This window comes from Oncorhynchus mykiss, chromosome 16 (genome assembly GCF_057628025.1).
Source record: "Oncorhynchus mykiss isolate SJ-2025 chromosome 16, ASM5762802v1, whole genome shotgun sequence".
Classification (NCBI taxonomy): domain Eukaryota; kingdom Metazoa; phylum Chordata; class Actinopteri; order Salmoniformes; family Salmonidae; genus Oncorhynchus; species Oncorhynchus mykiss.
This window is the reverse complement of record NC_143037.1, coordinates 69305499-69317500: the sequence shown is the minus strand read 5'-3', so window position 1 is coordinate 69317500 and position 12002 is coordinate 69305499. Positions and strand designations below refer to the sequence as shown.

The following is a 12002-nucleotide window of genomic DNA, read 5'->3' as shown; positions in this document are numbered from 1 at the left end:
CATTTGCATTAGATAGCTGAACTGTATAGCACCCTCTGACCGTTAGTTATGCTGAACTGTATAGCACCCTCTGACCGTTAGTTAGCTGAACTGTACAGCGCCCTCTGACCGTTAGTTATGCTGAACTGTACAGCGCCATCTGACCGTTAGTTATGCTGAACTGTACAGCGCCATCTGACCGTTAGTTAGCTGAACTGTACAAAACAAAATAAAAACAGATGGATTTTGAATTGCATAAAGGACAATCACTGATTTTGGTAAATCAAAGGACAGAAAATTAAAAAACATGATTGGCAAATACAATTGTTGCATTAGCCAAGGTCTTTTATCTTCAATGGATGAGCAGCTGTTTCATTTGCATTAGATAGACCGTTAGTTATGCTGAACTGTATAGCACCCTCTGACCGTTAGTTATGCTGAACTGTATAGCACCCTCTGACCGTTAGTTAGCTGAACTGTACAGCGCCCTCTGACCGTTAGTTATGCTGAACTGTACAGCGCCATCTGACCGTTAGTTATGCTGAACTGTACAGCGCCATCTGACCGTTAGTTAGCTGAACTGTACAGCGCCATCTGACCGTTAGTTAGCTGAACTGTAAACCGCCCTCTGACCGTTAGTTAGCTGAACTGTACAGCTCCATCTGACCGTTAGATAGCTGAACTGTATAGCACCCTCTGACCGTTAGTTATGCTGAACTGTACAGCGCCATCTGACCGTTAGTTAGCTGAACTGTACAGCGCCCTCTGACCGTTAGGTAGGTGAACTGTACAGCGCCCTCTGACCGTTAGTTAGCTGAACTGTACAGCTCCATCTGACCGTTAGATAGCTGAACTGTACAGCGCCCTCTGACCGTTAGTTAGCTGAACTGCACAGCGCCCTCTGACCGTTAGTTATCTGAACTGTACAGTGCCATCTGACCATTAGTTATTCTGAACTGTACAGCGCCATCTGACCTTTAGTTAGCTGAACTGTACAGCGCCCTCTGACCGTTAGTTAGCTGAACTGTACAGCGCCCTCTGACCTTTAGTTAGCTGAACTGTACAGCGCCATCTGACAGTCAGATAGCTGAACTGTACAGCGCCCTCTGACCGTTAGTTAGCTGAACTGTACAGCGCCATCTGACCGTTAGTTAGCTGAACTGTACAGCTCCATCTGACCGTTAGTTAGCTGAACTGTACAGCGACATCTGACCATTTGCAAACCATTTTCAGATAAATACAGATGCGGTTCTCCTCCACCTTAAAGATAAAGGAAGCCTCATTTGAAATGCCTGCATGGAAATAAGGACTTAGCAGGTTCTCTGCAGTAATGCATATTGCTTGTTTCGGTAGGTCCCTTCAGGCATTCCCTTCACAGAGTGTTTTCAGATGACACTGGCACAGAGGGGCAGTCTAAATGGGAATGTTTCTCATAGAAAGCTTCCGTCCCACAAAAGCAACACAGAACAAAAATGGTCTGTTATGAGATGAGAAGCCCAGGGAGGGACAGCGGGGAGGAGAAGGAGATTTTGTGCCTGGACAATGGTGGTGGGATTGGGGACTGACAGTAGCTTAAAGAGATGTATTCTCAGAACCACAGCACAGCACGTTAGCATGGAGGAGAAGGATGGCCACAGTGTATCACCATCAGACAACTCTACCAGTCAGCCAGCCAGCCAGCTCTTCCTGAGTAGATGCAGTAGTTAGCTGAGCTAAATCCCTCACAAATTCAAAATACACATCTGCTGTGTCAGTAAGGCACAATAATAACCCACCGTTAAAGTTCACAGAACGAATATAGTTGAGCAGCAACCGGCCCTCCACAGGATCCATCTTGTCACAGACGCCCATGGCGCCGGGGCACAGGTCCAGGTGCATGCTGTGCAAGGCATGGGCCATGGCGTAGACCGCATCGATTACAAACTGCACCTTCCCCTCCTGCTCATAGGCAGTGTCACGATTTATCCTCTCCTCTCCTGTCACATGGAGAGAGAGAGGGGGAGGTGTAGAGAGTGAGAGAAAGATACACTATTGCCAGTGTCCTATCACTACAAAATAGAGTAACCAACGTTGATGTTTAATCAATGCTAGGTTCTGACCTGTACACTTTTTCTTTTCGCTGTCTATTTTGATGCCTGGCCTTGTCAGTTTACACCTGAAATCGTCCTCCCAGAACTCAGCGAACCAAATGTTTCTACGGTTGTTCTCTAACGATCTGGAGGTGAAGTACTGGTCGAAGCCTGAGCCATGGAAACAAAACATCCAGTCAGAGGATTAGTGAAGTGGCAAACAGTGGCATCTTATCCCTTTGATCAACCACCATGGCAATGATACATAGGCATTGTTGGTTTGGGATGTAGGGTTGTTGGATTGTAATGTAGGGTTGTTGAAGTGTGATGTATGGTTGTTGGATTGGGATGTAGGTTTGCTGGTTTGGGATGTAGGTTTGTTGGATTGTAATGTAGGGTTTATTGAAGTGTGATGTATGGTTGTTGGATTGGGATGTAGGTTTGCTGGTTTGGGATGTAGGTTTGTTGGATTGTAATGTAGGGTTTATTGAAGTGTGATGTATGGTTGTTGGATTGGGATGTAGGTTTGTTGGATTGGGATGTAGGTTTGCTGGTTTGGGATGTAGGTTTGTTGGATTGTAATGTAGGGTTGTTGAAGTGTGATGTATGGTTGTTGGATTGTGATGTATGGTTGTTGGATTGGGATGTAGGGTTGTTGGTTTGGGATGTAGGGTTTTTGGATTGGGATGTAGGGTTTGTTGGCTTGGGATGTAGGGTTGTTGGATGGGATGTAGGGTTGTTGGCTTGGGATGTAGGGTGTTTGGATTGTAATGTAGGTTTGTAGGTTTGGGATGTAGGTTTATTGGCTTGGGATGTAGGATTGTTGAATTTGGATGTAGGGTTGTTGGATTTGGATGTAGGGTTGTTGGATTGGGATGTAGGGTTGTTAGATGGGATGTAGGGTTGTTGGCTTGGGATGTAGGGTTGTTGAATTTGGATGTAGGGTTGTTGGATTGGGATGTAGGATTGTTGGATGGGATTTAGGGTTGTTGGTTTGGGATGTAGGGTTGTTGGATGGGATGTAGGGTTGTTGGCTTGGGATGTAGGATTGTTGAATTTGGATGTAGGGTTGTTGGATTGGGATGTAGGGTTGTTGGATGGGATGTAGGGTTGTTGGTTTGGGATGTAGGGTTGTTGGATGGGATGTAGGGTTGTTAGATTGTAATGTAGGTTTGTTGGCTTGGGATGTAGGTTTGTTGGCTTGGGATGTAGGATTGTTGAATTTGGATGTATGGTTGTTGGATTGGGATGTTAGGTGGTTGAATTGGAATGTAGGGTTGTTGGGGATACCTTCAATAGAGGCTCTCTTGGGTAGAATGGTGACAGCTCCCTCAGCCACGTCCTCCTGGTCTAGAATAGGGGAGCTCTTGGCACCCCAGCTGTCAGAACCTACAAACAGGAAGTGACCCGTGAGGTTGGCCCTCTTCGCTGCCTCCAGAACCCGTCTACACACACACACACAAAGGAGGAAATGGAGTGGGTTAAACTCTAGTCTAGGGCACAGTAACCTAGACTATAGCAATCAGAGACAGACTTTCCTGTTTTTCACATTCAAATTTCATACAAGACGTACGCCAAAGGTGCTTTGTGTGTTAGAATAATAAGCAACCAAGTCTCTGAGGTGAGAATAGAATCAACAGTAGGGGAGGCTTAATCTTATCGTACAGAAGGAAATGAAATATATTCACACAAATCTTTAGGCAATTTACATAATGCCACCTGACAACTCCATATTCCATATGGTGTGCTGATACGTTTAACAACTGACAGGGAGACATGACTGCTTCCAGGCAAGTAAATGGAATCAATCAGATGGATTGGCTGCCAACACACCTTACAGAGATGTAAGACTACAACATATACTGTAGTACATGTCTTGTTTGTCCTTCCTGCAGCACACACGCACACACACACACACACACACACACACACACACACACACACACACACACACACACACACACACACACACACACACACACACACACACACACACACACACACACACACACACACACACACACACACACATACAGGGCAAGTGGCGTAATGAAATGAGATAAAACATGTGACCTACAGTATCGTGCAATCTGAATGAAATAGGCAGGTTTTGTGTTAAAAACGTTCCACATGGAAATCCTACAGAAACATGGTTGGGAAAGAGACTAACATGAGTGCTTTCCAAGAGAGTCTGATTCTGTTACACTGTACGTGGCAAGAGCAGAGCAGCAGCAAAAAGACATGAGTCATTGAGTACATTAACTCATGCAATTGTGTCCTTGTAAAACCATGGTAATTTAAAGAAAGGGATGACTGATCCTGTATGACATCTATTCCATAATTTTTGAATATCCTTTTTCCGGTTCAACCTACATTTACCTTATATTTAAATCAGATAATACAATCTATGTTTCTATTTTATGTGTCATGGGACAGGACAGTGGTCGTTTTTCATCCTTTAAGATGTATGGTTCAATTAGAACACACAAGGGTACTTCACATATTTTCATAGTAAGTTCATCTCCTTTTCCACCCAAGCTTGAATCAACTGAGCCCATAGTTTGGATCAGTTCAGGCATGAAACAGACATGTCTCTCACTCAATCAAATCAAATGTATTTATATAGCCCTTCTTACATCAGCTGATATCTCAAAGTGCTGTACAGAAACCCAGCCTAAAAACACCAAACAGCAAGCAATGCAGGTGTAGAAGCACAATTGATTGCATCAATCAATGCAAATTCCATTTGAGCTCCACAGACATTTAATCCTCAGGTACCACATAGATGAATTCACTAGGGGGCCAGTTGGGTTTTCCTTTTTTTTAAATCCCCCTCCTTAAATACCTAATAGAACACTCTAGACAGTATTCCATTCATACTTCTGAGCCTCATTCATATGGAGACTGCATTCTAATTACAGTGAACCATCACCGAAGAGAGGAGAATCTAACATGCAGTTCTCTACGGCGTAACTTCTCTATCACTTACTTGATGTCATCCTCATTTGCAAAGATGATGACCCCCCGGGCATTGGAAGTTTCCATCAGCCTTTTAATGATCTTGTCAAACTCTCCCGGCTTGGGCTCCCGTGGGATCTTAAGAGACTGTGCGATGCACAGACCTCCTTCAGAGAAAGAAGACATGGACATTGATGTTGATACTGAACAAATAAAAATGAAATATGAATGAGAATAAAACATGACGGCTACCAGCAATAATCCATATTTGTGCTCTCGGAGATCTCATTATTAATTGATGATGGCCACAGGAAGAAGGTGTTGACCACAGAGAGGAGACGATAGACTTCAGAATGGCTGTTTTCGGCTACAGCAGCCAATACATGTATTATGATGGACAGCTGATTAACGTAACAGATTATATATATTGTACCAGGAAGAGAGGAGAGGAGCTTGTTGACTGTACCTGCCTCTCTCGAGATCTGCTGGAAGGAATCAACTCCACTCTCCCCGTAGCTTCCCTCTGATGCCAGTGTAGACACATAGTTCCAGCCCATTGCCTTGACTATGTCCACCATAGCCTGGGCCTGGTACGAGTCAGGAGGGACCACACGCGAGAAGAAGTCGTAGCGGTTATTGTCACTCAACTCTGGGGCTGTGGAGGCATAGCTGATCTGGGGAATCTGAACAGAGAACATGGTAAACCAGTAAACTTTCTCTTTATAATTCATCTGTACAGCTGTTCATCTACACTAACAATAAAAGCACATTTTATCTGCGTCAACTCTTTTTATGTGCCCTGAGGTTCATAAATGTCTAATTATATATACAGTGCCTTGCGAAAGTATTCGGCCCCCTTGAACTTTGTGACCTTTTGCCACATTTCAAGCTTCAAACATAAAGATATAAAAATGTATTTTTTTGTGAAGAATCAACAACAAGTGGGACACAATCATGAAGTGGAACGACATTTATTGGATATTTCAAACTTTTTTAACAAATCAAAAACTGAAAAATTGGGCGTGCAAAATTATTCAGCCCCTTTACTTTCAGTGCAGCAAACTCTCTCCAGAAGTTCAGTGAGGATCTCTGAATGATCCAATGTTGACCTAAATGACTAATGATGATAAATACAATCCACCTGTGTGTAATCAAGTCTCCGTATAAATGCACCTGCACTGTGATAGTCTCAGAGGTCCGTTAAAAGCGCAGAGAGCATCATGAAGAACAAGGAACACACCAGGCAGGTCCGAGATACTGTTGTGAAGAAGTTTAAAGCTGGATTTGGATACAAAAAGATTTCCCAAGCTTTAAACATCCCAAGGAGCACTGTGCAAGCGATAATATTGAAATGGAAAGAGTATCAGACCACTGCAAATCTACCAAGTCCTGGCCGTCCCTCTAAACTTTCAGCTCATACAAGGAGAAGACTGATCAGAGATGCAGCCAAGAGGCCCATGATCACTCTGGATGAACTGCAGAGATCTACAGCTGGGGTGGGAGACTCTGTCCATAGGACAACAATCAGTCGTATATTGCACAAATCTGGCCTTTATGGAAGAGTGGCAAGAAGAAAGCCATTTCTTAAAGATATCCATAAAAAGTGTATTTTAAAGTTTGCCACAAGCCACCTGGGAGACACACCAAACGTGGAAGAAGGTGCTCTGGTCAGATGAAACCAAAATTGAACTTTTTGGCAACAATGCAAAACGTTATGTTTGGCGTAAAAGCAACACAGCTCATCACCCTGAACACACCATCCCCACTGTCAAACATGGTGGTGGCAGCATCATGGTTTGGGCCTGCTTTTCTTCAGCAGGGACAGGGAAGATGGTTAAAAGTGATGGGAAGATGGATGGAGCCAAATACAGGACCATTCTGGAAGAAAACCTGATGGAGTCTGCAAAAGACCTGAGACTGGGACGGAGATTTGTCTTCCAACAAGACAATGATCCAAAACATAAAGCAAAATCTACAATGGAATGGTTCAAAAATAAACATATCCAGGTGTTAGAATGGCCAAGTCAAAGTCCAGACCTGAATCCAATCGAGAATCTGTGGAAAGAACTGAAAACTGCTGTTCACAAATGCTCTCCATCCAACCTCACTGAGCTCGAGCTGTTTTGCAAGGAGGAATGGGAAAAAATGTCAGTCTCTCGATGTGCAAAACTGATAGAGACATACCCCAAGCGACTTACAGCTGTAATCGCAGCAAAAGGTGGCGCTACAAAGTATTAACTTAAGGGGGCTGAATAATTTTGCACGCCCAATTTTTCAGTTTTTGATTTGTTAAAAAAGTTTGAAATATCCAATAAATGTCGTTCCACTTCATGATTGTGTCCCACTTGTTGTTGATTCTTCACAAAAAAATACAGTTTTATATCTTTATGTTTGAAGCCTGAAATGTGGCAAAAGGTCGCAAAGTTCAAGGGGGCCGAATACTTTCGCAAGGCACTGTACATGTATGCAGTATATACAGTATATCTGGAAGGCATTTCCCAGTTTTACTCCAAACATACCACAGTCCCAAGCCAATGCTTTATATTAGGATATCAACCTGATAGAGCAGTGGCTGTCAATGCATAAACTGACTCTGTGCTTATTTCCCAAGGCTCTCTGCTTGTATAAGGGTCTTAATGTCATGGCTACTCATTCCAGTGTTGTCTAGGCATTTAAAAATATAGATTTTTCATAGTCAGGTTTAGACAGATACAGAGGGATGTAAATAGAAAAGGAGAGAAAACATTGGACAGATTATCTGGTTTGGATTAGAGGGTTTTTTAGTATAATTAAGTTAAGCACAGAGGGAGAGAGACAGAGAGCAAGAGGCAGTGGTGTTGTTTCTCAGCTTTACACCACACAGTACATTTAATACTGACCATGTGCCGCTTAGCATTCAAAGTCTGACCATGTGCCGCTTAGCATTCAAAGTCTGACCATGTGCCGCTTAACCTGCATTCAAAGTCTGACCATGTGCCGCTTAACCTGCATTCAAAGTCTCAACTCATTCTACACATTTACACACAATATGTGTGTGTGTGTGTGTATGTGTGTGTGCCATGCCCTATCCGAATCAAAGTAAATATATATTAGCACTAGGAGAAATGCAAGTGTATTTTGTTTAACAATTAAAGGTTATGTTGGTAAGAACCAATCATATGAATTAATTAATTCCTTAATGATTTCACATGGGATCAGCCCAGCCCATGGATGAAATACTGGCGGACTAACCAGACAGAGAATTTAATTCTCCTTTAGCTGAGGGGACCCCAATCCAAATCCAATATTTTAATCACCATAATGGTTTCTATCTCTATCATACTGTTGTTGCTTCGTGACTGTGAAAGCAGACTATCTGTATCTACACAGAACAAAAATATAAACACAGCATGTAAAGTGTTGGTCCCATGTTTCATAAGCTGAAAATGATCTCTGAAAAAAATGATCTCTGAAATTGTCCATACACACAAAAAGCTTTTTTCTCTCAAATGTACATCCCTGTTAGTGAGTATTTCTCTATGAGCAGGTTTGGGATACTCTGGATCGACGTGTACGACAGTGTCTTCCAGTTCCCGTCAATATCCAGCAACTCCACATGGTCATTGAAGAGGAGTGAGACAACATTCCACAAGCCACAATCAACAGCCTGATCAACTCAAATGAGATGTGTCACTCAGTATGAGGCAAATGGTGTTGACACCGGATATTAACTGGTTTTCTGATACAAGCCCCTACATTTTTTAAAGGTTTCTGTGACCAACAGATGCATATCTGTATTCTCAGTCATGTGGAATCCATAGATTAGGGCCTAATACATTTTTTTCAATTGACTGATTTCCTTATATGAACTGTAACTCAGTAAAATATTAGAAATTGTTGAATATTGCATTTATATTTTGTCTCAGTATATACAGTGTGGCAAAAAAGTATTTAGTCAGCCACCAATTGTGCAACTTCTCCCACTTAAAAATATGAGAGAGGCCTGTAATTTTCATCATAGGTACACTTCAACTATGACATACAAAATTATAAAAAAAATCCAGAAAATCACATTGTAGGATTTTTTATGAATTTATTTTGCAAATTATGGTGGAAAATAAGTATTTGGTCAATAACAAAAGTTTATCTCAATACTTTGTTATATACCCTTTGTTGGCAATGACTGAGGTCAAACGTTTACAGTAAGTCTTCACAAGGTTTCCACACACTATTGCTGGTATTTCGGCCCATTCCTCCATGCAGATCTCCTCTAGAGCAGTGATGTTTTGGGGCTGTTGCTGGGCAACACAGACTTTCAACTCACTCCAAAGATTTTCTATGGGGTTGAGATCTGGAGACTGGCTAGGCCACTCCAGGACCTTGAAATGCTTCTTACGAAGCCACTCCTTCGTTGCCCGGGCGGTGTGTTTGGGATCATTGTCATGCTGAAAGACCCAGCCACGTTTCATCTTCAATACCCTTGCTGATGGAAGGAGGTTTTCACTCAAAATCTCACGATACATGGCCTCATTCATTCTTTCCTTTACACGGATCAGTCGTCCTGGTCCCTGTATATCTGTACAATGTCAGTCAGTCAGTCAGTCAGTCAGTCAGTCAGTCAGTCAGTCAGTCTGTCTGTCTGTCTGTCTGTCTGTCTGTCTGTCTGTCTGTCTGTGTATAGTATCTATCTATCTATCTATCTATCTATCTATCTATCTATCTATCTATCTATCTATCTATCTATCTATCTATCTATCTATCTATCTATCTATCTATCTATCTGTCTGTCTGTCTGTCTGTCTGTCTGTCTGTCTGTCTGTCTGTCTGTCTGTCCCCGTCTGTCTGTCCCCGTCTGTCTGTCTGTCTGTCCCGTCAGTCCCCCTGTCTGTACCCCTGTCTGTCCCCCTGTCTGTCCTCCTGTCTGTCCCCCTGTCTGTCCCCCTGTCTGTCCTCCTGTCTGTCCCCCTGTCTGTCCCCCTGTCTGTCCCCCTGTCTGTCTGTCTGTCTGTCTGTCTGTCAGTGAGACAGTTAAATGAACAAAACAAACATGTGTGCTTCCAACAAAGGTAATGTGGAGTTCAGGTGATGCTCCCAACCTAAAGTATTATCATGAGGGAAATAATGTTATGATAATCATCTACACTGAACAACCTATTACAGCTTCAGCAGACAACTCAAATAGTCCCCTACGTGCAGACTACAGACAATGGTTATGCTTTCAGATTCAATACAAAGCACATCATTATTAAGTTGTGATACATTTTCTGAGGGAAGTATCACAATATTTAGCTTTTTACCATATCGTTCTGCAGAAAATATCAGGACTGAATAGAATAGACAGGACCTTGGCACAGAATGGGCTGGATTACAGTAATCAGTGTTATAAAACAATGTTAGTGACCCTACATTATGAGGTAATTTCACAGTAGGGATGAACAGCTCCTACTGGGCACAGCTGGTTCTCACTGTTCTGTCTGTATCTGGGTCTGTCTGGGGAAATGAGTCTATTCTCTTTTACCTGCTGGCTTCGGCTTTCACCTAGGGGCAGCGAAGCAGTAGACATGTCGACCCTGATGTCCACCCCTCTACACAACCCTCCCCTCCATCAACATTTGACATCTAGCTGGAATTCAATTACACTCTGGATATTAAATAGTTGGGGTTTTCTGAACTTACATTCCTATCTGAAGGTAAAATCCAGCTGCTCATGATTTTTACATTGGAATAAAGCTCTATTTAAGGAAGAGGAACCGAGTCAGAAGTCATGTATGATTTAGTGTTTTTTCTCGGAGGAAGAGGTTGAGTGGCCCAAAGCGTGAGGAGTCACCACAGAAGGGGGAAAGTCTACTGTAGACCACCTTTCAACTCAAACCACCACCCTGGTGACCAGCCAACTGGGCCAGCCCTGAAAGACAACGGCACTATTCCTAAACACACTGAACAGGTATGCATAAGAGCATCTGAACTCCCGAAACCGACTCCTGCATGGGTATTGCGTGACATTTGTTCATGGTTATGCACTCAAAGACACTGCTCGGCATACTGATCATCCTGAAGGAAATGCTAATGTTTATTGAAGAGAAGAGTGAGCCATTGTACAGTGAAGACAAAACAGCACCTTGATTGCAACTAGGGTTGCACATTTTGGGGAATATTCAGAGGTGGAAACTTTCCATGGGAATTAATGGGAATATATGGGAATTAACAGGAATATATGGGAATTAATGGACATATATGCAAATTAATATTAACACCATTTAAATGTAGATGTTTTTTGTATTGGATATATTTACCAAATCATATGGAGACAGAAACATAAACATTTTACCTTATCATGAGTAGACATAATTACAAATTATTAAATCCTTCCAATAGAAAAAAAAACAAAAAACAATTTAATTACGAATTGAACTTTAATTAAATGAGATGACTCTTCACATGCGATGATTTCACTGAACAACAAAAGAGGGAATTGTCACACACTGATCTGTTTCACCTGTCCTTGTGATTGTCCTTGTGATTGTATCCACCCCCCTCCAGGTGTTGCCCATCTTCTCCATTATCCCCTGTATGAATACCTGTGTTCTCGTTTGGTCCGTTGCCAGTTCGTCTTGTTTGTCAAGTCAACCAGCGTTTTTGTTCTCAGCTCTTGCTTGTCCTGACTATGAGCCCGCCTGCCTGACTGCTCTGCCTGCCCCTGAGCCTGTCCTGACTCTGAGCCCGCCTGCCTGACTGCTCTGCCTGCCCCGGACCCTGAGCCTGTCCTGACTCTGAGCCCGCCTGCCTGACTGCTCTGCCTGCCCCTGCCCGCTTTAACCTGTCTATTGCCTGCTCCTGTTGGACAATTAAACCACTGTCAATTCGACATGTCTGCATCTGGGTCTTACCTTGATTCCTGATAGAAATATTGAATGATTCCCATTGATCCATCTCATCTCCCAAAAACGTTTTCAACACACATCTGTAGAATTATAGTCTAGAAACTAAAGCTTTGGTTGTCTTCCTCTCAGGCTTCCA

At 42.8% G+C, this 12002-nt stretch overlaps 1 protein-coding gene across 1 annotated transcript in view; it reads right to left on the bottom strand.

The window, feature by feature from the left end:
* The window catches only part of grm6a (glutamate metabotropic receptor 6a), a 28875-nt gene that overhangs the window by 7322 nt on the left and 9551 nt on the right, over positions 1 to 12002 (bottom strand). The window contains exons 2-6 of the mRNA XM_036947584.2: positions 5473 to 5689; positions 5038 to 5173; positions 3339 to 3493; positions 2079 to 2219; positions 1755 to 1955 (exon numbers count right to left, since the gene is read on the bottom strand). Coding sequence (XP_036803479.1) covers positions 1755 to 1955; positions 2079 to 2219; positions 3339 to 3493; positions 5038 to 5173; positions 5473 to 5689 — 850 coding nt within the window. The remainder of the gene's footprint in view (positions 1 to 1754; positions 1956 to 2078; positions 2220 to 3338; positions 3494 to 5037; positions 5174 to 5472; positions 5690 to 12002) is intronic.